Consider the following 26,510-nt stretch of genomic DNA (forward strand, 5'->3'; position numbering starts at 1 on the left):
TCTCAGCATTTTGGCTTAAGGGCATCAGAAGCTCAAAGTGGCCAAGGTGGGAGGGGAGTCTGAGCTTCTAGTTCAATGGAAATGTTTGCTACGGCTCCTACCAAAAGCAAATTACGGATTTGATTCAATCCCAATCAAAATACCCACAGCACTTTTCACAGAAATAGAAAAAACTCCTTAAGTTCAAATGGAACAAGAAAAGACCAAAGAATCCAAAGCAATCCTGAGCAAAAATTCTAATACTGGAGGGATTGCTATTTCAGACTTCAAGATATATTATAGAACTATAGCAATAAAAACAATATAGCACTTGCACAAAATCAAACAGACAGAGCAAGGAAATAAAATAGAAAACCCAAACATGAGTATTTGAAATTATAGCCAACTGATACTTGACAAAGAGGGGAAAAAATCATGGGAGAGAAAAGACAGCAAGTTCAGCAAATGGTGCTGGGAAAGCTAGATGTCCATATGCAGAAGTAGTAAATAAAGACTGACAATTAGCACCCAGGACCTCAGGAAACTTAAAGCGTCTGTACCATGAAGGAAACAATTATTTGAACAAAGAGAAAATCTAGAGAATGGAAGTAAACTTTTGCATATTGGACTACCTGGATCATATCCCAAAAGCCACTCAAATAAGTCCATTAGTAAGTAAGTATGTATGTATGTATATAGATATATAGACATATAGATATAGAGAGAATGTATCCATGTAATCAGTTCTGTTCCTTTAGATAACCCTGACTAATACAATTACCTATAATCCAACATTCCTTCATTAGATAATTATCCATAAAAAATAATAATAAAATCTGAAGTATCTGTACTTTCATGTTCATTAAAAGGACTAGTTAGTAATAACAAAGATGCATAAGCAACATAAATGTCCATTAATGGATAAATAAATTTAAAAAGCGTGCATGCAATGGAATATTATTCAGCCTCAACAGAAGTTCTGCAATTTGCCATAACATGGATGAACCCTGAAGATGTACTCACCAAAGTAACACAGTCATAAAGGACAAATAATGTAATTCTACTTTTTTGCAATATATAAAGAATTTAAGAGTGGAATAATTATTTCCAAGGACTAGAGGAAACTAATGAAGAGTTACTAATAATAACTATACAGTTAAGAGAAGCAAGATAGATCTTACCAAAATTTGTCATATAATATCATATTTGAATTCAGAAATACTGTTTTATATGTAAAAAACTAGTTGAGGATAGGTTTCATTTTAAGTTTAATAAAATAAAAATAATACTATTTGAATTTGGATCTTATTTGAGGATTTTAAAATATTGATTAAATTGTATTAATAGTTACTTATAGGACTGCTTATATATTTCTGGTTCTTTTCTTAATTCAGTGTGGTAAATTCTATTTTTTCTAAGGATGCATTCATGCATAAAGTTGTTCCAATACCAATACTCTCTTGGCCTTTTTCATTTTCTCTCTCTTGTCTCCTTGTTTGTCTTACTAGAAACTTTCTTATTTTATTAGATTTTTCAAAGAGCATAGCTTTGGCTTTCTGGGTCTCTTCTACTATCTGTTTGCTTAATATATGGAAAATTTCTACAGGTAAATAGTTTTATTTTAAAATGCTCTTTGGATTTATCATGTACTTGTTTTAGTAATTTCTAGTGACAGAATATTTGCTTTTGCACTTACAATTTTCTTAGAATATATTTATGTGAAATATTTCATGCATTTCCCACTAAGTGCTACCTCAGCTTTAGCCCTCAATATTTTAATTAAATTTTTACTTTTGCACAGCATCAATAAATAAGAACACACATTGTCAGTATAAAACCAGTTATCACACAATGACCAAAACTACATAATCATTGTCAATTGCAAGAGATTTACAGTACTAACCTCCATGAATATGTCTTGCCCAGGCATATATTTTGAAACACACTATGGTGGAGAATTTATATGAAAATCAAAGAAGGACAGAGTTAGGGGAACTGAGCTGGGGTATAATCAGAAAGGAAAACAAAACATCTTTTACATAATAAATTTTCTAGATATTCCATATCCAGACTGTGACAGTGGGTACATTGTAGTTTATATTTACTGATTTTATTTAATTATATAATAAAATAAGTATATTTTAATATTTAAATTATTTTTCAATAGTTTTTTAAGAACCTAGCAATGAGATCTCTTTAGTTCCAAATTTAAAAAATCTAGTCTTCCACAATCTTCTTTGACCATAATAGAATTAAATTGCATTATCAGAATTAAATTATATTATTAGAAGCATGCAGCTAAGAGACTCCCAATGTCTGAAAATTCTTCTAATATGAGAATGTTCTCAATAATATTTAGATGAAGTGACCATTCTGCTTTTATTTAAATATCTCCAAGAAGAGGGGAGTTCATTATATCTTATTTTTAAAACTATCTAAATTTTAGATAAGTGTAATTGTTAGATAGGGTCTTCTTGTGGTGATTCAAAGTTTCATTCACAGGTTTCATCCATAGAAACAAGTGCTCCATAAACATAACTGGTTGTCTTACTGGTAGCAGCACAGATACTGGAAGTACATAATGTTTATGTCCTAAATCTTCACTTTTCAAGTTTAAACTCAATACTGTCCTTTAACTAGTCATGAAATGAGTTGCCTTCCTTGAATGCCTTCCTTTTGGCCCATCAGAACTTGTCAATGTCGTTCTTCAAAATTATTCCCCCAATCCAACATTATGCTTCAGATATGCTCTAACCCAAGCAGCACAGGAAATGTGTTCAGTTATCCTTTCATGCATTATAGAGTCACCCCTCAGTATCTATGGCAGAGTGGTCCTATGGCTCCTTAGCTCCTTTCAGATACCAAAATCAGTGGATGATCAAGTTCCTTACTTGTACACGACACATACACACACACACACACACACACACACACACACACACATCTTCTTGTTTATTTAAAAACATCTCCAGATTATTTAAAATACCTAATATAATGAAATGCTATGTAAACACTCACCTCACTATATTATATAGGAAATAATGGAAAAATAGTCTGAAGAAGTCCAGTCCAAATGCAATTTTTTCTCAGGGTTTTTGATTTGCTTTCGGTTACATTCATAGATGGGGAATGCATGAATACAAAAAGCAGACTGTTTCTATTGATTCAATTTAACATGAGTGAACTTTCTTAGTATTGGTTTTTGTTTAGCTCACAGTCAACAAAAAGCCTTAAATGTGGCACATGTGCTTCTGATAAAACCCCATTTCATCCTTTCTGTTCTATTACAGCTGGCTTCGGGGATTCAGCACAAGATGTTTTGCTGTTTCCTGTTTGTCTCCATCTTCTGAGAATGGCTTGATCATTTCAGTATATTCAGGTAGGTTCTTTTGGGTCTGACTATCTGTTAACATATCAGCTACCTCTTTCACCTTTGGGCTATATGGTACATTCAATGAATGGTTACAAACAATTCTCTTCATCATATCATCATTCTAACTCCATATGATATTCCACATTAGTTTACACTTAATTTATAACTGTCTTTGGTTGCTTTATAATTATATTATTCATGTATATCTTGTACTGAAATAATATTTTAAAGCATATCTATACAGGGGAATAAGGTATATCTTCTACTTACTCTATAGCACCATTTACATATTAAGCAGTCAACAATTATTTGTTGCTGTGAAACCCCAAATTGGGTGTTTATTACACTATAACTTCATCAATTGAGCCAAAATTAATTTTCACCTCATATTTCATTAAGTGCTCTCTTTTATATCCACAAAGATGTATCTGGAGGGAAGGCAATAAAATCATTACAAAAACATTCAAAATAATTGAGCTAATAAAGTACAAACAGAAGCCACAGTGCCATCTAGTGAATCGCACTAGATTATGTGCACTGACCACAAGCTCATTTTCAGTCTTCTAGTGGTATAGTATGGTTTTTAGAGCTTTATATAATTGGCACAAACAATATATAAACAGAACATGAAAGATAAGTACTGAGTAAACAATCTTATCTTTGTGGCTGCTTTAATTCCTGCTTGGTTTTATTTTATGTGCATTAGTATTTTGCCTGCATGTTTGTCTGTACAAGGATTGGCTTGCCAGATCCCCTGAACTGGAGTTACAGAAAGCTCTGAGCCACCATGTAGGTGGATAGGAATTAAACCTAGGTCTTCTAGAAAAGCAGCTAGTATTCTTAACCACTGAGCAATCTCTCAAGCCGTGGCTCTTTTAATTCATACAGTCATCTTGTCATCCTTTCCTGTTCAGGTTTTCTTCTTAGTACTTATCACTATTTAATTAGCAACAGATCAACAAACTACAATCTTTGGCGAAATCTGAACCACCCTCTGTTTTTGCATAGTCAACAAACTAAAAATAGCTTAATTGGTTTTAGATGGCTAAAATATTAAAAGACAAATATCTCATGCTACAAGAAAATCACATGAAATTCAAACTTGAGTATTTCTAAATATAAAGTTTTCTTTGTGGTTTCTTCTGGGCATGTGTTTACATATTATTTATGGCAGTGTCCATAGTAAGAACAGAGCTGAGTGTTCCATCGGGGACTGCACGACTTACAAAATCTTAAGTATTTGCTGTGTGGCTCATTACACAAAAATCGTTGACACCTACAACATATCATAATGCTTTAAAAATTATCTCCCCAGATAAAATGAAAGCTCTACAGGGTCAGGCTATTTTTAGCCTATTTGTTCATTAGTGTATTCTCAATGCCAATACTACTTAGCATGTAGTATTCAGTAAATACTTCTAAATGGTTAAGTGCTGAAAAAATACAAATAGTTTTTTGTGTTAGAAAGTTTGGCAATCAAAAATGGAGCAGAGGAATCGAAGTTTGACTATCCCTGAAAGATGAAGGATTTCTTTTAATAAACAACAGTTCAAAATAATTGTAACAGAAGGAGAAAACCAAACAAGTATTTATGAACTAGGATTGAGATATGCAGAGTAAAGTCACCAGAAAAAAAGTACTTCTTTCTCCAAAATAAAGCTGGGTGAAGAGGAATAATTTGATGAAGTGCATGTCAGACTACAAGCTCAGCAATTCACACATGGAGACTTTTGCTCAAAGAAGTGAGATGTTTTGTGGCAATTAAGGACAAAAATAGTGTTTTAGAATTATGACTGCAGAATATGAAAGAAGACAACAGTCAGTATTACTGACTATATATAACTGGATTTTAAAAGCACAAAATTGTAACAGTTCCAATAAATGTAGCTTCATAAAATTTCTCAGCAATATTCATACTGCTCACAGGAAGCATTCAAAATAGCAGACAATGAAATTAGCAAAGGTTAGACAATGGCAAAGCACTGATGGCTTCTCCTCCCCTCTACCTTTCTATCCGTCCTACTGCATAGGAAAATGCTCTTTACATGTGCTAAGTATCCAAATAGTGTCTGCCAGGGAGACAGGAAGGATGAAATGAGAGCATAACAAACATGGTTACCTTCAACATTTCAAGATAACCTTTGGCTTCCGCACCCATATGGCCTTAAATTACGAAGTTGCACGTGCAGTACATGCTATTAAGACATACTGCTTTCCTGCCTGACCATTTTCTCCTCCTTACTGCTAACAACATTTCAACTCCAATTATAGGTTCACTTCCACACTGACTCCTAAACCAATCCTGTCATTAGTCGCAGATGTAAGAAGCCCTGCTTCAGGCTGGGGGCGGGGTGCTACAGTGGCAGGCCATTTTCCTAGTACACATGAGGCCCTGTGCCCAAGCTCCAGCACCACACAAAACATTTCTGTTTCTTGTAGAGCAAGACTGGACCTAGTCAACTTGTATTTTTCTTCTGGTAATTTTTTTCAGCTAGCTCTAAGCTGTGTCGAGTTTACAGGTAATGCTAACATTTTTCTGTTTTTAATCTCCAGAAAATCTCCTTTCTTTTATGAAGAGTCCAATATGTAATCTGCTGAGCTTCTAGCCACGGACATGCACCTCATCAGTTTTTCTCCTCTTCACCCATCCATCATGTAAACAATGCTTCAAAGACAGATTCTGAAGTTTAACTTCGGCTGTCAACCTGCCTGGATCTAGAATCAACTAAGAGACATGCATACGGGCAGGTGTGTAAGGGTATTTTCTGGGAGAATAACTTAGGGAAGAAGATCCCCAACTCAAGAGTTCATGGCAGTGCCTCCTGGCCACAGCCCAGATAAAAGAAAGTCCAAGGGTATTGCTTTTTGCCTTGGGGACAAGTGCATCTATTCTGTTGCTGCCACTACCAGTGTTACTGCCACTACCAGTGGTCCTGCCACTGCTGATACCATCCTTCAGTGACATTAGAACTCAGCTTCTTCAACCTGCTAATGGGGACTGAATATACGTGGCTCTCAGGAATCCTCCAGGCCTTAAGCATCAGATTGGGAAAGCTAAGGCTCCAGCCTCATATCCCTCATATTCCAGCCACCAGAATCCCAGCCTCCACTATGAACACAGCTATTTGTGAATGTATTTATTCTATTGGTTCTGTTCTTCCAGAGAATCCTGAGAACACAGAGAGAATCTTCAAAGAAAATCTATAAAATCACTACCCTTATTCACATATTTCCCCCAAACCTGTGAGTAAAACTTGAAAGGCAACAAAACCCTTCATATTCAATTGAGTCCACCCTTGTCTTTCTCAATTTTTGTTCTTCTAAGAACCAGTACCCTAGATTATGTGCACATTGTATGATCTTCAAAGAAGAAATGTCCCACATGCTATTAGAAATATGAATGGCTTTGTCATTCACAAAATCGTTTTCATCTTTTAGCTTCTATATTTTTTCCTAATGAAGAGTCGTACACTGAACTTTTCTTGAGTGGTTATAAAGACAGTATAATAACCAAAAAGTAAAAGAGTAGCTATGTTCTGCAATTATCTGCTCTCATTGGATATTTAACAAAAGTGTAGATCATAAAAAATTTTTTAAAAAAGTGTAGATCATAAAATTTTAGTCTGCTTTAAAGGACTATACAGCACATGTTTAGTGGCAAATAACCTTTCAGAATATGGTAAATGATAAGTGATAAGGTTAATAATTTTAAAAATTAATAGTTTCCCAAATACTCTCTCCTTTGTGAAGTTCTGCTTCCTGTTTGCAGTATACAAATCAAGAAGACGTCTATTTGACCCTGTTCGTATATGAAGGCACTCTCAGCCATCCTAAGTAGCTATGAGATCAGAGCACAGCATTCATCTATGCACCACTGCACAGAACATTTTCTGCTTCTGAAAATAGAATTGATAAATTAAAGCACCTTACGAAGTTGTTTCAAATGTAAGTAACAGGAAGCCATGTTCCTCTTCAGCTTGACCAAATCCAGATCCACTTGATCACACGCATACAACTTCAGAGAGTAACTGTACCAGTGTAGGGCACTGGCATAATTTCTGATCTGAAGTTAAAAAACAACAAAAAAATCACAGCTATTTCGAAAATTCACTCTAAATTTTCCCTACTACCCTCTATTGCCAAACAAAATGTTACAGATTTCACTTTTTAGACAAGCAAAACAATACCTACTTAATTGAGTTCTAAGTGTTTTAGTCTTTTTTTCTGTTTCCTACATGTTACAAAGTTCAGAGGCTGTAGTTGTACTTCAGTGACAGAGCAGATATTAGCACACAAAAGGCTTTGGCTCAGTCCCCAGTACCAAAACACAAAAGTTATTTATTTCACTCAAAGGATGAAGAGTCTAAAAAGTGGTACACAACCTCCAGAAAATTTCAAAGCCATTTTTAAAACTACCGAAAAACAATGATAAAAATCTTTAGTGACAGCACCCATAAATTACCATGTTACCATACCTTCCTTTTCTATATAACATTTTAACTTTATCCTTTTATAGATGCAAATTATAGTTATCACAGCTTATATACAATTTCATATTTTTCCTTAATCTTATTTTATATATATTAATCTAGATTGTTATAGTTTTCAATGACTACTTGTAAAGGAAATATTTAGTAAAATCAATGTATTATTTTCTTAGTTTCCTTATTTGATGAATTTCCACCATTAAAATTAATGCTACTGTATTCTTATACATAAATTGTTACTGTCAATTTTTCAACTATAAGAAATTATTAGGGGGGCTAGAGAGACACATCAGCAGTTATGGGCACTGGCTGCTCTTCCAGAGGTCCTGAGTTCAACTTCCAGGAACCACATGGTGGCTCACAACCATCTATAATGTTATCTGGTGCCCTCTTCTGGTGAGCAAGTTCACTCACATACAGTAAATAAATAAATAAATAAGTCTTTAAAAAAAATAAACTATTAGGAACAATCTAATAGAAATAGCTCGGTTTATTATTTTAACCTAAGACAACAGATTATTTATAAAGGCTATATAAGGTAAATGAGTCTCCTGTACTCTGTTAAGAAGTTTCCTGTCTTTTAATTAATGACTGAAGTCATTACAACTTCAAAGTAATAAAATGCCCTTTTAAGTAGATGCTATGCTAAGGAGGTAAAACACTGCCTTTGACTATTTGAACATAAGATTACATTCTTCAGAACTGAATGTGAAAGTTTAAAAGTTTGCAAAATTGGGCAATGGTGAGAGGAGCAGAATCAAAAGGAGACAAGAGATGATTCTGAAGTCATGTTTACCTTCTCAGTACAGAAATAAAGAAGCCTTAAAAGAGAAAAGAGTGACGGCTTGGCTTGTAACAATTAACTATAAGCCCTGCATATGTCTCTATATGCTTCTACTTTGTCTGGAATATAATTTCTTGTTTCCTATTTTTTCCTTTTTCTTTGAATCCTTCCTCTTCATCTTTAATTTAACTACAAAATCTACCACAACATATTTTGCAACATTGGCCTTGAACCCAGGGACCTTCTGCTTGATAGGTAATACAGACTTTTTCATCTGGCCTCTTCATTCAACTTAGTTGCAATATTTGTCCCTGTTGCTGCATGTATCAATAATTAATTTCCTTTTATTGCTAAGTAATATTTCATTATATGGACATATCAGACATTGCTTATACATTCATGTATTGATGGACATTTGAGTCATGTTTGAAATACTACAAACTGTGCCAGTGTGTTTTTATGTCAACTTGATGCTGGTTAGTCACATTAGAAGAAGGAACCTTAATTGAGAAAATGCTTCCACTACATTAGCCCGTAGGCAAGTATGTGATGCATTTTCTTGACTAATGATTGATGTGGGTGGGGCCATTCCAAAGAAAGTGGCGCCAGCCCTGGGTGGGTGGTCACAGATGGTATAAAGCTAAGCAAGCCATGAGGAATAAGTCATTAAGCAGCACTTTTCCATGGCCTTGGCATCAATTCCTACCTCCAGGTTCCTACCTTGGATTCCTGCCATGACTTCCTTGGATGCCATATAAACTGTAAGATGAAACAAACCCTTTCCTCTCCAAGTTGCTTTTAGACACAGTGGTTTTTTGTTTGTTTGGTTGGTTGGTTTGGTGTTTTGTTTTGCTTTTGTTTTTTGTTTTTGTTTGGTTTGGGGCTTTTTTTGCTTTTTTGTTTTTGTTTTTGTTTTGTTTTGTTTTGAGACAGATTTTTTTCTGTGTAGCCTTGGCTGTCCTAAACTCACTTTGTAGACCAGGCTGGCCTCGAACTCACAGAGATCTGTCTGCATCTGCCTCCCTGAGTGCTGGGATTAAAGTGTGAGCCATCACGCTCAGCTGACACTGTTTTATAACAGCAAGAGAAACACTAAGACAGAAATTAGTACCATATTGCTATGATAGATCTGACCATGTTGTTTTGAGGAAGATTGTAGAAGGAGTTTGGAGCTTTATACTGGAAAAGCCACTGCATGTTCAGAGCTCACTTGGTCGCTCTCTGGGAACCTGGAAGGTAATACTGAACTTCCTAAAGTGTATTGTTTCATAACTCCACCATAAAGGTTTCCATTCTTTAATCTTCCCACTAACATTTGGTATGCTCATTTTTTAAAAAAAATTTTGGTTATTCTAAGTCATAGCTCCTTAGGGATTTTTGTGTTTCCTGGACAACTCATAAATGGTCTCTTTTTTCCTATTGGTTATTGTGTCGGAACATGTTTTTGTGTAATTTCTGTTCGCATGTTTTAGTGTCTATGTTTGAAATTTTTGACAATGAGTGTTCAGGTGCTCCAGTAGCTTTAGTTTTAAAGACCTCTCTTCCATAAAATTACTTTTTGGGGGAGCGGTTCAAGACAGGGTTTCTCTGTGTAGCCCTGGCTGTCCTGGACTCGCTTTGTAGACCAGGCTGGCCTCGAACTCACAGAGATCTGCCTGCATCTGCCTCTCTAGTGCTGGGATTAAAGGCATGCGCCACCATGCCCAAGCTATAAAACAATCTTTTATTTTTGTTTAAGCAACCAACTCTTAAAATGTATTTCTGTGTGTATGTGAGTGTTCGTGTGGGCAAGTATGTACATGTGTGTACATATATTTAGATCAATGTCATGCCTTGGGAACCATACACTTGTTTTTGTGAGACAGGATTTCTCATTAGGACAGGGCCTCTCAGATTAGGCTATGATGGCTGGCCAGGGAGCATCAGGAATCCACCTGTCTTACCTGCCCAGCACTGGGCTTACTAGCCTGCCTCTTTTTTTGGCATGGGTGCTAGAGGTCAAATTTAGGTCTTGAGGCTTACATGCAAACACATTACCAACTGAACTACAGCCTCAGCCCTAAAGACATTTTCATAAGAGGAAAATACATTTATTCATGCAAGTACTAATTCTGGTGTTCTTCATTCTTTTGCATAGAGCCATACTTCTAGCTAGTATCAGTCTCCTGCTTTAAAGAACTTCTTCATAATACGGCTCTCTGCTGGAGTTACTTTAGCTTTTGAATAGTTCAAAGTCTTAATTTGGGTTTCATTTTAAAAGTTACTTTTAATCATAATAAAATGAATAACATCAAATTGATCATCATAACTTTTTACAAGAGATAAGATTTTGTTATGTATTCCTTGAGTAAAAGTTCTACTTTTTCTCTCCCCAACCTCCTATATTAACTATTTTTACTATGCAGGTCACTAGTTTATGTATATTCACCATATTACAGAACCAATCTCCAAAGCTTACCCATCTTGTAAAATGTGAGACTCTGAAGGCTGAAGGTATAATGCAATGGTAGAGTCCATGCCTAGCATGTATACATCCCTGAGTTCAATAGTCAACCTCATCCCAAATCTCTGACAACCACAACTGTAGAACACATCTCTATGAATATTACTACTTTATGTAACTCATATTAGTGGAACTGAATACTATTTACTTGACTAGCTTACTTCACTTAGCATAATAGTCTCAAGATTTACATTGTAGCAATTTTTTACCAATTAAAATATGTATTTAAAGGAAAAAGTGTTAAAAGAGGTATATTTTTTAAAATTATGTATATTCATTGTACATTGTACTGTGTTAAAGACATTTTCATACAAATATATTGCTTACATTGAGAATTCAGAGTTCTTTTTTTAGGATCAAATAATATTCTAGTGTATATAAATACTTAATTTGATTGTCCATTTATCTCTTGATAGAACATGAGTTGTGGTCATTTTTTGTTAGTGTGCACAGCATTTCTATGTACATGTATGCGCAAACATCTTGAGTTCTTGCTTTTAATTCTTTTAGATATATAACCAGAAGGTTTCATTGATTCACATGTCACTGAACTTTAATTTTTAGAAGTTCCATACAGTTTTCACTAGTGGCTACACAATTTTATATTCACACCAGTTGCCTACATTTAAAAAATGTGCCAGGTATAGAATTCTAAATTGACACATATATCTTCTATTTTTTTTCAGAGCCCGAGTGATTTTATTATGATAGGCAGATGTTTGACATGGAGCCACAGGATTTAGTGTTTCTTCTCCTAGGTTTTGGTCTTTTGTTGTTGTTGTTGTTCTTGTTGTTTAATTTTTTAGTTTTATTTTATTAATTTATTCATATTACATCTCAATTGTTATCCCATCCCTTGTATCCTCCCATTCCTCCCTCCCTCCCTCCCATTTTCCCCTTACTCCCCTCCCCTATGACTGTTCCTGAGGGGGACCTCCTCCCCCTGTATATGCTCATAGGGTATCAAGTCTCTTCTTGCCTCTGAGTGCCTGGTTCTGAACTAGTGAAGTTGCTTGAAATCAATTTGATCCTTTCACATATACTTAAATGATTTTTAGTTGGTTATGGAAAAGGGCTCATTATGGGACTAATTATTCCCTCCTATGACCTCTGAGATCTTTACTGTCCATGAGCCAGAGTTTTCCAGTCTGAATGGTAAGATAGGCTCTATCCGCAGACCTAAGTGATTGTCCAGTACTGTTCTTTGTAGTATTTTTAGATGGTTGCACCTCTGATTTGAGATAGTTTCACTCCCTGTGTATGTTGTGAAACACTAGTGAAGGAACTTCTGATAATTGGAGTCTCTCTGCTATACACTCATCTTCTGATACCCTATTGTGTGAATTCTGCCTTAGCTTCCCCAGACTTTCCACTCCATCTCTTCAAATCAGAATGCTTGTCAGACCATACTTCAGCTCCCCTTCCTATGCTGTTGTCTGGAAACTCATTAAGTAAGCCAATAATTAAACTGTTTACCCTATTTCTTATCATCCAGTGATCATTTCCCATTGTCAATGCTATCAAACCGACTTTTTAAAAATGTATTTCAGGAGTTTTCTGTGTTTTGTTATCAGAGGGGGAATTTGCTCTTTGTTTTGCTTTTTTGAACCAGAGTTTCACTATGTGGTCCAGTCTGGCCTAGAACTCTCAATGTTAGCTTAAACGTTCCTCAGATTCCAAATATCTACCTGCCTCCACCTTCTCAGTGCTGAGATAATGAGTATGTGCCACCATGCCTGGGCTTTGTCTTATATTTCTAGGAGGAGCCTTGTTTAAGCAAGGACACAAACTGGCCCCTGTTGCTACATTTTGGTTGAAAATAGAAATACTAACATGTTTTTTTAAAGAAACTATATCCCATTTTATACACACAGGAACATACATGTACACAAACGTTCAAAAATGTTTAAATGGTATAATGAAGAGCAATTTACCTTGCTCTTAAAAATTGATAATCTGTACAGGAAACCAAGATTGTTTTTATCATTTTTAAAACTACTTTTAAAAGCAAGAATACTTTCTTAAAGGGAATTACAATCCTCCACAACTTTCTTGCCTCTCACATCAAATTACTTTCCTATCAGTAATATCATTTCTCTTTACTAAAAGTTCAAAATGGGGAGGAATCATGACTTACTATATTTGAGTAAACATTCTGCACTGTGAATATTTATACATAGGTGGCATCTAAAAATAGAGACTGCTAAAGTATTATTTATTACTATATTTTTGCTTGCTTGTTTATTTGCTGATGTGGTACTGAGAATAGAATCTAGGGTCTTACACATGCTACACAAGTGCTCTGCCACTGAGCTGCATTTCCCAGATCCTGTTCTCTATGATTTCTATAGTGAACAGTGTTTTTATTTGGTGCAGAGGAGAAAGAATACAATGAGCAAAAACAGATTATTTCCAAACCTTAAAACTTCTGGCAGCTTTTTCCCATAGAATGTTGTGTAACCAATTTACTAAATCTCTTGTCAGTCGGTTTCTTGTTTGGTGACCTAAAAACAAACAAACATACAAAAAATCAGCCTCTGAAAAGACGCTAGATCCACTGCATTATACAAAGAATGCTAACTATATTCACATTAGACTTAATCATATAACTGTACGTAATCTTTAAGTAATGTCTATAAAGCAATCACATTCAGACAGGTTTTTACCTTCAGTTTGGTTTAGCACTGTAATTGGTCATATAATACAATCAGAGTTTGCTACAATCACTGGAATTCTCCCAACAGTCCCTGATAGATTCCCAGCCTAAATTAGATCATCTGGTGCCCTAATAAGGTTATTGTGAATGAGCAGACAGCAATGTCAGAAATCATTAATAATAACTGTTGATACTATTATATACTAAAAAGATCAGATCAAGTTCACAAGAAAGGCCAATTATACTTTACAGCTTTTTAAAAAGTACTTTAAGACCACACTTACAGATAAGCTCTATTCATTTAAATTGTAACTTGTGCCTGATTATTTCTGGTCTAGACACTTACAGAATTCAACTACAATAGCACATTAAAGTAAAGTTTAAATTGCAATAGAATTCTACACCCCTTTCTCATCTGCTCTTTTGGCACAAACCATCAATTTCCGCAAATGTCTTCATTAGAACACTAATACTCTCTGACTCACCAGTGGAGTCAGCAAATGTAGCCTGTTTCATGGCTTAAAATACTTATCTAAGAGTAACCAGCTATGTAATATGCCTCCTTAAAAGATTATAATACTTTGATTATATGTGTAAAACTCTAACAGATTTTTTGTAAATGAATTATTCTGTAAAATAATTTTTTAAGTTATCTGACAATTTCTTTCCTTAAACAGGAAGTCTAAGGCTAGGGAAATAGCTCAGTTGGCAAAGTGCTTGCTATGTAAACATGAGGACCACAGTTTAATTCCCAGAACTCATGTAAAAGGTCAGGCATGGTGGCACATGCTTGTTGTTCTAGTGCTGGAGAGGAGGAGAAAGTGGATCCCTGGGGATCACTGGCAGGCCAACCTAGTTTACTCAGTTCACTCCTACCTAATGATACGTCCTGTCTCAAGAGACAAGGTTGAGGATGCCTAAGGAAAGATACCTGAGGTTGCACTATGGATATAGGCACATATACAAACATGAACACTATATATGTGTGTATATATATACACACATAAACACAAAATATAAATACATGTCTAACTTCCTAGCTCTCTTATGTAAAATTTAACCTTTTCTTGACTATTAAAGGTCAACATCAACGAACACTTATTGTATTTTATTGTACTATCACCTTATTGCAGTAAGCAAAATACTTGTAGTCTCAGTGAGTTAGGAGGCTGAGGGAGCAGAATCACATGAGCACAGACTAAGCAACCAAGTAAGGTGCTGTTTCTGAAATATATAGCTTGCCAAAGGCTGAGAAGACAGTTCAGTTGGTAAAGTGCTCAGCTGGTTGTAGCATGTAAGCACAAGGACCTGAGTTTGGAGCTCCATACCCACATAAAAAGCTAGGCATGGTAGCATGCTCTTCTAATCCCTGGAGTGGGGAGGGAGAGATAGGAGGATCCTTGGATATTAGGAGTGTAATTAAATTAGCAAATCTAACCCTAGTGAGCCAGTCTACAGGAATTAACATATCACAGGTCCCAGTGAGCCTTTATTTCAAACCATAAGGTGGTTTTTAAGGAATGACAGCTAAGGTCATGCCCTGGCCTCCAACACACACACACACACACACACACACACACACACACACACACACACACACACACACACTACCACCACCACCATCAAAATAACAGGAATTAACAATCATTGGTCATTAATATATCTCAACATCAATGAACTCAATTACTCAATAAAAAGACACAGGTTAACAGAATGGATCCTTCATTAAGCTGCATACAAGAAACACACCTCAGCATCAGAGCAAAGTGTTGGAAAAAATTTTCTAAGCAAATGAACCCAATAAGCAAGCTGGAGTTGCCATTCTAACATCTAATAAAATAGACTTTAAACTACAATTAATCAAAAGAAATGGGGAAGGACACTTCATACTCATCAAAGTATGAAAAATCCACCAAGATGATGTCTCAATTCTGAACATCTATGCCTCAAATGCAGGAGCACCCAAATTCATAAAGGAAACATTACTAAAGCTTAAATCAAACATCAAAGCCCCCACATTAATAGTAGAAGACTTCAACACTCCACTCTCCCCAACAGACAGATCATCGAGACAAAAATTAAATGGAGAAATAATGAAATTAATAGAAGTCATGAATCAAATGGACCTAACTGATATTTACAGAACATTTCACCTAAACACAAAAGAATATACCTTCTCAGCACCTCACAGAACTTTCTCCAAAACTGACCATATAGTGAGTCACAAAGCAAGTCCCTTTGCATCTTGTCAGACCACCATGGATTAAAGCTGGAACTCAACAATTTGTCCTGCCAGCAAGACTTGCAGTAAAGATAGAACAGAAATTAAGGGAATAGCCAGCCGATGACTGGCCCAGCTTGAGACCTATGCTGAGAGAGAGAGAGAGAGAGAGAGAGAGAGAGAGAGAGAGAGAGAGAGAGAGAGAGCGCACGCAAGCACACCCCTGACACTATTAATGACATTGTACTATACTTCCAGGCAGGTGCCTAGCATGACTGCCATCTGAGAGGCTTCACCCAGCAACTGATGGAAAGATGCAGAGACTCACGACCAAACATTAGGTGGAGCTTGGGAAGTTCTGTGAAAGAATTGGGTTAAGGACTGAAGGAACTAGAGGGGTCAAGGACATCACAAGAAAACATACAGAACCAACCAACCTGAGCCTATAGGGGCTCACAGAGACTGAACCACCAAGCAAAGAGCATGTAGGGGATAGATCTAGGTCCCCTACTTATATGTTAATAGTTGTACAGCTCAGTGCTCATATGAAACCCCTAACAGCAGGAGCAGGAGCTGTCTCTGACTCTGTTGCCTGCCTTGGGATCCCTTTTCTCTAACCACTAGCCACAACAAAAGATGCTCCTAGTCCTACTACAACTTGATATGCCAAGGAAGGTTGATATCCATGGAAGACCTCCCTTTTTCTGAGCCTCTTCTGAGGAGAAAGGGAGGAGGGGAGGGGAGGGGACTGGGAGGAGAGGAGGGAGGAGAAGCTATGATTGGGATGTAAAATAAGTAAATTAATTTTTAAAAAGGAAAATGCAGCTCATAGGAAATAGAATTCAAAAAAGCTCTTAATGGATAACTTCCTCTCAGAAACTATTTTTTATTTTATCATAATTTCTTCAGATTACATCCCAATTGATATCCCCTCACTTGTATCTTCCCCTTCCCACCCTCCCTCCCTCTTTTGCCCTATCCCCTTCCCCTAGACCTCTGACAGAAGGGGACCTCCTTCCCCAAGCATATGATCACAGCCTATCAGATCTCATCCAGATAGCCTGCTTCCCCTTCCTCACCAAGAGGAAGTAATCAAGAAGCTATTAATGTCTTTGTTTTTATGAAAATATGATGCACACAAATTTAAACAATGTAGTAAAATACAACAGAAGTATGCATCACCTTAAATGCCATCATTCAGAACAAAGTTTCCTTTAACATTTAGTGACTAACACTCCAGATGAGGTCAGGCAGAGAATTTTCTAAGCCAGTGATCTACACACTTTAAAGTATGGGTGCTATGCAGAAAGCAATTCTGAGCAGAATTGGCTTTACATATCTGCTTTAACTACAGAAAATCAAATCTGTTTTGTGAAGTTTATGTAACACTGCAACACAAAATAATGCTGCTGCTAAAATGCTTTCAAATCAAGAATTTGGTTCCCAATATTCACTTCACAGCTTAAAAAAGCCAGAGTCTAAAGATACTGACTTGCCCAAAGGAACATAGCTAATCTGAGGTCAATCAGAAACATGAACTTGGGTTTAAAAACCTCATAATTTTCTACTATAGATGGGCTCAGAGGTTTGTCTGTAATTTGAAGATGTTTTGTCATTTTTGTTTAGTTGTTCACTACAGCATACCAAAGTTATGACCTCTAGATAGTTACACTGTTGTTGAAAACCATTAAGAAGAGAGGAGAAAAGGAAATTGGAAAAACTTGTTGATCTGAGGATTTTGCTATTGTTCTGACATTTATCTTAAAATAATAAGCAGATTAACAACTTTCAGAAAATGCAAAGTCTTACTGACCTATAAGGATTTCTTTAATCTCCTCTTCAGCATTCAGGTTGTAATCCTTTTGTAAAAGTATGTCAATGTAGAGTAACACAATTCTCTTCCTATCTTCTGGCAACTTAAAATGATCAGAGATGATCCTCAGAAAATAAAATCCAACAAAATCTCTGCCCAAAGAGACATAATTTTAAGCAGTGTAAATAGAACTGGTTTTTGATCCATGGAATTAAAATTTCAATGTGAGCTAAAACAAGCTTAGTTAATACCATTGAATATTTGTCATTAATAAATAATTATAGTAACACTTCCTTCAATATTTTTATTACTTTATATGACAGAGATAAGGAAAGAAGGGAGGGAGGAAGAGGGAGGGAGAGAGATTGAGAGGGGGGTAGAGGGAGAATGCACCTATGTCAGGGAACACATGTGGAGGTCAGAGAACAAATTATTGGAGTGGGTACTTTCAGTTTGCCATATAGGTCCCAGAAATGGAGTTCAGGTCTTCAGGCTTGAGGGCAGGCACAATTACATGTTGAGACATATTGCTAGATCAACATTTTCTTTATTGTTTTGTTTGTTTCAAGACAAGGTCTCACTCTGTAGCCAAAGCTAGGTTTCAACTCAGGAATCTTCCTGTCTTGGTTTCCCAAGGTCATGAGTCATCATGCCTGTTTTTTGTTTTTGTTTTTGTTTTGGAGGGGGTTGTTTTGTTTTGTTTATTAGAAACAGGGTTTCTCTGTATAACCATGGCTTTCCTGGACCTGCTTTGTACACTAGGCTGGCCTTGAACTCACAGAGCTCCACCTGCCTCTGCCTCCCTGAGTGATGAGATTAAAGGTGTGTGCCACCATGCCTGGCTTTTAATATTGTTAAAAAGTCAATACTCTCAGTATAGACTAATTAATGCAATAACTATTGAAATAGTAAGAGCTTTTTATTGAGATAGTGTATTCGTGTCACATTTCAAAGGCTCTGAAATAATCATAACAATCTTGAAAACAAAAAACAGAGTTGGAAGACTCATGATTTCTGATGTCAGAGCGTATTACAAAGATACAATAACTACAATTTATGGGACTGGCAAAAATACAGATAAACCAATGAAATGCAATAGAGGACATAGAAATAAATCTTGGCATGTATGATCAAATAATTTCTGATGAAGGTGCTATGACCATTTAATGGCAAAAATAAGTCTTTCAAAGAATAATGATGGAAACAAGTAGACTTTTACACTCCCCAAAATTGAGACTTTTACTTTGCAAAAATTAACCCCAAATGGATCTGAGACATAAATGTTCCAGCTAAAATTTCTCTGGTTGTACAAGCGATTCTAAGAAGCTTATATGATAAATAAATTCAGTATAATTTCAGGATATAAAACTAACATACAAAACTCAATAGCATTTCTATATCACAATTAAATATACTGTAAGCAAAACAAAGGCCTTTCTCCTTTTCTATAGCATGAAAAGATAAATAAAATAGTTAAGAATAAATATAACTAAGATGAAATGCTGATGCAAATGGAAGGATATATATCATCATAGATTAAAAGAATTAATTGCTAAGATATTTATGCTTACCCCTTAAATCTATAGAGTAAGGGCAATCTCTATCAAAATTCTAATATCATTTTTCATAGAAATAGAAACAGTAATCCTAAAATCTTATAAACTACAAATAAACCTAAATGACAAGCAAATTTGTAAAGATAAAAAGCAAGGGCTAAAAAGATGGCTCAGAAGTTACGAGATATTTCTACTGTTCCAGAAGATCCAAACTTGGTTCTCAGCACCCATGCCATGGGGCTCCCAACTGCCTGTAACTCTGGCCCCAGGGAACTGGATGCCTTTTGGCATTTGCAGGCATCTGCATACATGTAGCACACATTCCCACAGACACATAAACAAAATAAAAATAAATCTTAAAAACAGAAAGATACATAACACTTCCTGATTTTAAATTCTACTACAAAGCTATAGTAGTCCCAACAGTATGATACTATCATCAAAACAGAAACATCGAACAATAAACAATATTGAAAGCTAAGAAACCACTCATTCTTTTCTATAAGAGTATCAATAAAACAGCAGAAAATGTTGTCTCTTCAATAAATGACACTGGGAAAATAGATGTTCACATTCAAAACCATGAAACTGCACCTTTATCTTACACCATTCATACAAATTAATCCAACAGTAATAAATACTTAAGTATAATGCTTGAAAAATAAAACACCTAAAAGAAATAAAATAGAGAATAAGCTCTTTGGCAGTGGTCTTGGTAATGAAATAAATTCAACAGACAAAAGCAAAGTCAAAATAATCAAGTAAGACTATATAAATCTAAAATGTTTTTATAGAGCAAAGGAAACAAACCTTTAGCAAAAATGAAAAGGAACTCTACATAGTCAGAGGAAATATTTCATATCACATATCCAATATGAGGTTAGTGTATTTAAAATTTATATAGTTTATAAAACTAACCTGAGAGAGTGGCAGAGACAGGAAAATCTCAAAAGTTCTGCTGGCCACTTAGGTTAGCTGAAACATCCAGCCCCAGATTCAGCAAGTGACAGTGTCTCAAGATAAAACATTGTCTAAGCTAGCCACAGGAGGAGGTGAAGGAGAGATGCGGTAAGCCTGGGTAGCCTCTAATGTTCCAGGCATTTTAGCTTCAAATAGGGGTAGAATTTCCAACAATTTCTGAAATGGCCCTCAACACATTGCTAATGTTTTTAATTCTGACTCAGTATAGAAGATTGTAAAATGAAAAGAAAAAAAAGGTCAACTCTAAAAAATACTGAGGATACAATATATCATGCTGATTCAAAGATTCAGGCAAGAATTACTTATGTAAAAATAAGCAATTACATCCATCTCACTATTATTTATGGCAAGAAAAATAACAGAATAAATCTGAGAATAAATCCACCGCAGAGCCAGAGACTGGGAAAACATATTGTCTGTGCTTAGAAACCTTGAAAGATTTCTGTAATTAAAAGTAAATGCAATTTGACTGATAACAAACATCAGGCATGAGAATACTGAAACTAAAAAGAATAAATAGTTGGATAGTTATCTCACTCAACCAAAAATAAATAGCCTAGGAAAAATCTATTAAATAAGAAATGAATGGTACACAGGAAAAATTATTATGATTACAGAAAAACTGTAAACATTAATCCAATTTTCCATTGTGTGACAAGCAATAGAGACCACTTATATTTGAACCCAGGCTTTTCTGTCAAACAAATTTTAAGCAATATCGGGGACCAATTTCAGCTTATATAAGAAGCAAAGGATGCAAACTTGGGGGAAAGAATAACAAAGAAGAAAACCAATCAGCATAGTAGTGAAAATTCCTCTAATTCCTACATCAAAGAAGGGATGGTAGTAGTGTGTCTAGCCCACTGTAATAGCTAGTTTGTAATATATCCTCCCAATGAATTGTGCTTTGATCTGAGAATGCTTGGAATCTGAAGCCAGAATTAATACAGATTTGGGGAAAGTCATAATCTGAACCTGGAAACCCAGAGTGGCCCTAAAACTGAAAATCAAGCAAATTCTCCTGGTCTCCAACTTATCAGATTGGAGTAATAGCAACCAAATAACATTACACCCACTCAAGAAAGATAGGACCAGATAGTCACAGCAAGACACATTACAATCGTCCTAACTCCAGACATCTCAAGCATTTCATAAGAAAATCTAAACTAGACACATGATGACAGAGGGAGATATAGGATTAACCTCCAGATGTTTCAAACACTTCATGCAACAAATATGTAAGTGAAGAAAGTATAATTAATATTCAGTCTAGCCATGTTTTAATATCTAGAAGTTTGGATATTTGTAGCACCATCTGCTATCTGACTGCATCCATGAAACGCCCCTTCAAGCAACAGCCACCCATGTTGAGCCCAGTCAAGCCACAGAACTACAAGATAGTAACTTAATGCAACAAACCAGTAACTAGATCCCATTGTAAAAGAGCCCCATAAATAGGATCAAGACAATATGCCTCTTCTAGAAACCAGCACCTATACTGTAATCATCCATGAGAAAAAAACAAATTATCTGAAGCACAAACAAGAACTTTAAAATGGCAATTATGAATGTTTCTGATGGCCAATATTCAACTTGTGGGGTGTGTGTGTGTGTGTATGTGTGTGTGTGTGTGTGTGTGTGTGTGTGTGTGTGTGTGTTTGTGTGTGTTTCATTCCTTCAGTTCTGTTCCTTTAGAGAACCCTGAATATACACTGTTCAATAACCTTAAAGAGAATATAAACTAGTACTTCAGTGATGATGGTAAAAATAAAAGCAAGCCCTTGAATGGAATACTGAAAATGATTCAAGATAGAATTGAACAAAGAAATATTGCTACTTTTCCAACTTGGGCCCAGCACAATGGCTGCCACAAAGAAAGGTGGTCAGAAGAAAGGCGGTTCTGCTGTCAATGAGGTGGTGTCCCAAGAATACACCAACATTCACAAGCGCATCCATGGAGTGTGCCCCCCCCCCTTGAACACTCAAAGAAATCAAGAAATTTGTCATAAAGGAGATGGGGACTCCAGATGTGTGCTTGATATCAGGCTCAATAAAGCGTCTGATACAAAGGTATAAGGAATGTTCCATATAGCATCCATGTACATTTGTCCAGAAAATGTAATGAAGATGAGGACTCACCAAACAAGAGCTATACATAGATAACTGACATGCTTGTTAACAAATATTTTAAAAACCTACAGAAAATGTAGATGAAAACCAACCTGCTAAGTGTCAAATAAAGCTGCAGAACTGATTTTTAAAATATAATTGCTAAAGAAAAGCCAAACTAAAATAAAACTCAAAATGAAAAGCTCAGGAAGTCAAACAAAAAGATCAAAGGTAAGCCTCACAAACAGATTGAATGAAGTAAAAGAGGACAATTTCAGGTCTTGAAAACAAGGGAGAAGAAGTAGCTCAGCCAAAAAAAAAAATTATATCTAAAATAATGCAGACACAAAACATCCAGGAAATCTGGGGCACTGTGAAAAGACCAAATCTATGAATAACAGGTATAGAAGAAGGAGAGAAAACTCAGATGAAAGGCACAGAAAAACATTTTTTAAATCATAGAAGAAAATTACCAAATCTAAGGAAAGAGATGTATATCAAGGTTCAAGAAGCATACAGAACACAAAATAGATGAAAATAAATTCCTCAGGACAAATTAGAAATACTAAATATACAGAACAAAGAAAGAATAGTAAAGCTACAAGGGAATTAACCGTGAACTGCAGCCTATTCCCTGTGCTTCCTTTTCTGGCCCACAAATCCATCTGCTTTTTCAGATGCCACTCCAGCACCAAGGACACCGGGTAAGGCACCGCTTCATGCATATGCCCTGCCAGCTCCCCTTAAAGTACACCCAACAGCTGTAAAATGCACTCCATCCTCTTGACTCCATTTTCTGGCCCACAATTGCACCTGATTTCCTGGAGGGCACACCAATACCAGCAGCACCAAGCCATGCAGGCACCAGCAACCCCAGGCCACAATGGTACTAGGGATCCTGGGGGCAACACTGGTACCCAAAATCCCAGAGGTCATGCAGGCCACAACAACCTCAGTGGAGATGCCCAACTGGACATGGAGACTCTCTGGTCACCAGAACCCCAGGCCACTAAGGCCAAAAGACTAAGAAACAAAAACCAATGGAAAAAAATCCAAAAACATCCATGTAACAGATACACTCAGAAATCAGACCTAAACCTATAAAAACCCCAAATCCCAGACAACTAGAGGCCAGGGTAAGAACACAGTCTACAAGAGCCAAGGCAACATAGCCCCACCAGAGCCAACTACAGCAAGCCCTGGACATTCCAACTAAGTGGAAGCACAAGAAAATAACATTAAATCCAATCTTATGAAGATAAAAGAGGCCTTTAAAGAGGAAGTGAATAAATCTCTTTTAAAACCACAGGAAAATACAGTCAAACAGGTGAAGGAAACAAAACTGTTCAAGACCTGACAATGGAAATTGAAGCAATAAAGAAAACACAAAGAGAAGGAATCCTACAGATGGAAAACCTAGGTAAGAGAAGGAACTACAGATGCATCAGCAACAGAATACAAGAGATGTTAGAAAGAATCTCAGGTGTAGAAGATACGATAGAAGAAATTGATACATCAAACAAAATGTTAAATCTAAAAAGTTCCTAACACAAAACATCCAAGAAATATGGGACACTCTGAAAAGACCAACCCTAAAAAATAATCGGAATAGAAAAAGGTGAAACTCAAAGCTCCACAGCCCAGAAAATATTTTCAATAATCATGGACGAAAAATTTCCTAACTTAAACAAAGAAATGCCTATAAGCATATAAGAAGCTTACAGAACACCAAATAGATACAACCAGAAAAGAAAATCCTCCGGCCACATAATAATCAAAATACTAAATTTCCAGAACTGTTGGAAGTTAGTCTGATGTATTTTGATGCTAATTACTGCTTGTTATCTCTGTGCCCCAAATTTTACCTTGCCTAAGAGCCTAAAAGGCCATCACACCTGGGCAGGGCAAATGGGATAGGCGTGGCTAAGGTTCCAGGGCTTTGGGAGACAAAGAGAATCTTGGGAAAAAGAAGACCTGAGGAGAGAGAGAAAGAAGGCGGCCAGCACTATGGGTTAGGTAGAGAAGCACATGGTTGGCGTGGATGGAGATTTGGCCCAGATGATGATAATTAGCAAGTGCTTGGGATTATGGATGGAGATAGCTTGATGTAAATTATTAGAAGCAGATGGCATGGGATTGGGGCAGGGTATGGGATACCAGCCCTAATATGGGAGGTAGTTTACAGGATTAATATATGCCCTGCCCCAGGTTAACTAAGGCTATTTTTAAATATAACAGGTGTCTGTGTCTTGATTTATTGATAGTGGGTTAGAAAATACTGCCCTAATAATTATAGGGCTAATAATAAACATTATTAGGCCATACTGATAAATTAACCACAACACAGAAAAAAGAAAGAATATTAAAAGCTGCAAGGGAAAATAGGCAAGTGACATATAAAAGCATACCAACTAGAATTACACCCAACTTCTCAATGGATATTATAAAAAGCCAGAAGACCTGGCCAGATGTCTTATAGACATTTAAGAGACCACAGATATCAGCCCAGACTACTATGCCCAGCAAAACTTTCAATCACCACAGAGAAAAAAAACAAGATATTGGATGACAAAACCAAATTTAAACACAAATCCAGCCCTACAGAAGATACTAGAAGGATAATTCCAACCAAGGAAAGGTCAACTACACCCAAGAAAACACAGGATATAAATAATTTCACACCAGCAAAATCAAAAGAAGGAAATGTGAACTACTAACAACAACATAAAAATAATAGGAAATAGTCATTAATATCTATCTCTCAACATCAATGAACTCAATTCCCCAATAAAAAGACACAGGCTATCAGAATGGATGCATAAACAGGATCCATCATTCTTCTGCACACACACACACATACACACACACACACACACACACACAAACACACACACACACCTCAACACCAAAGATAGATATTGCCTCAGAGTAAAGGTCTGAAAAAAGATTTTCTAAGAAAACAGGCCCATGAAGCAAGATGGAGCAGCCATTCTAATATATAATAAAATATATTTTCAACCAAAATTAATCAAAAGAGAAGGGTGGAGCACTTCATACTTATCAAAAGAAAATCCACCAAGATGACCTCAACCATAAAATTATTTTTGTTGCTACTATATAAGTGTAATTTTCTACTGCTATAAATTATAATGCAAATATTGGATATGCTTTACAAATATGATGAAACAAGCAGAATTTTGTTTTATACATGTGTAATAAAATAAAAGTATATAAAAAAGAATATCAGGATTTAAAGATAAAGTGGAGGATCTAGACAAAGTAAGAAAAGAACATGAAAAACTTGAGGTATAGGAAAGGAATGTGCAGAAAATGTGATCCACATTTTAAAAACCCCTAATGTTTGAATTATAGATATAAACAAAAGAGAAGGAATCACAGGTCAGGTCAGTAGCACAGACCAGATCTGTAACAAGATCAAAGAAGAGAACTTTCCCTAGGTAAGGAAAGACATACCAATACAGATAGAAGAAACACACAGAACCACAACTAGACAAGACCAAAAAAGAAACATGGCGTGATCAACGTGCTAAATATACAGAACAAAGAAAAAATAATGAAAATTGCAAGAGAAAAAAAAAACAAGTCACATCAGAATAATAGCTAATATCTCTATGAAAATTCTGAAAGCCAGAAGGGCCTGGATGAGTCTACAACAAGTTGTAAAAGAACATAACTGCCATCCTAGACTACTGTATCCAGCAAAACTATCTGTTATTAAGTAAGGGAAAAATATTTCCATAGAATTATCCAAAGATCTTTTAAAAATTCCTATCTAACAAAAAAGGCTAAACAGAATACTGAAAGCAATACTTAGAATTTGAGAGAGGGATAAGCATAGCTGAGAGATTCTAGAAAGAAAATAAGCAAAGGTACAATTTAATAAAATACAAAACGCAATCAAGAACACAACCCATCAAAAAAAAAAAAACGTCAAAATGACTTTAATCTACACATACCTCTTATTAACAACTCCAAATATTAAAAGCATCAACTTTCCAATCAAAATCCACAGGCTGGATGAGTATAT

General features: G+C 35.8%; 1 protein-coding gene across 1 annotated transcript in view; it reads right to left on the reverse strand.

The window, feature by feature from the left end:
* The window catches only part of Tex11 (testis expressed 11), a 223,002-nt gene that overhangs the window by 109,291 nt on the left and 87,201 nt on the right, over window positions 1-26,510 (reverse strand). Inside the window, exons 13-15 of the mRNA XM_051141799.1 lie at window positions 17,817-17,968; window positions 13,545-13,630; window positions 7,278-7,415 (exon numbers count right to left, since the gene is read on the reverse strand). Coding sequence (XP_050997756.1) covers window positions 7,278-7,415; window positions 13,545-13,630; window positions 17,817-17,968 — 376 coding nt within the window. The remainder of the gene's footprint in view (window positions 1-7,277; window positions 7,416-13,544; window positions 13,631-17,816; window positions 17,969-26,510) is intronic.

This window comes from Acomys russatus, chromosome X (assembly GCF_903995435.1).
Source record: "Acomys russatus chromosome X, mAcoRus1.1, whole genome shotgun sequence".
Lineage (NCBI taxonomy): Eukaryota > Metazoa > Chordata > Mammalia > Rodentia > Muridae > Acomys > Acomys russatus.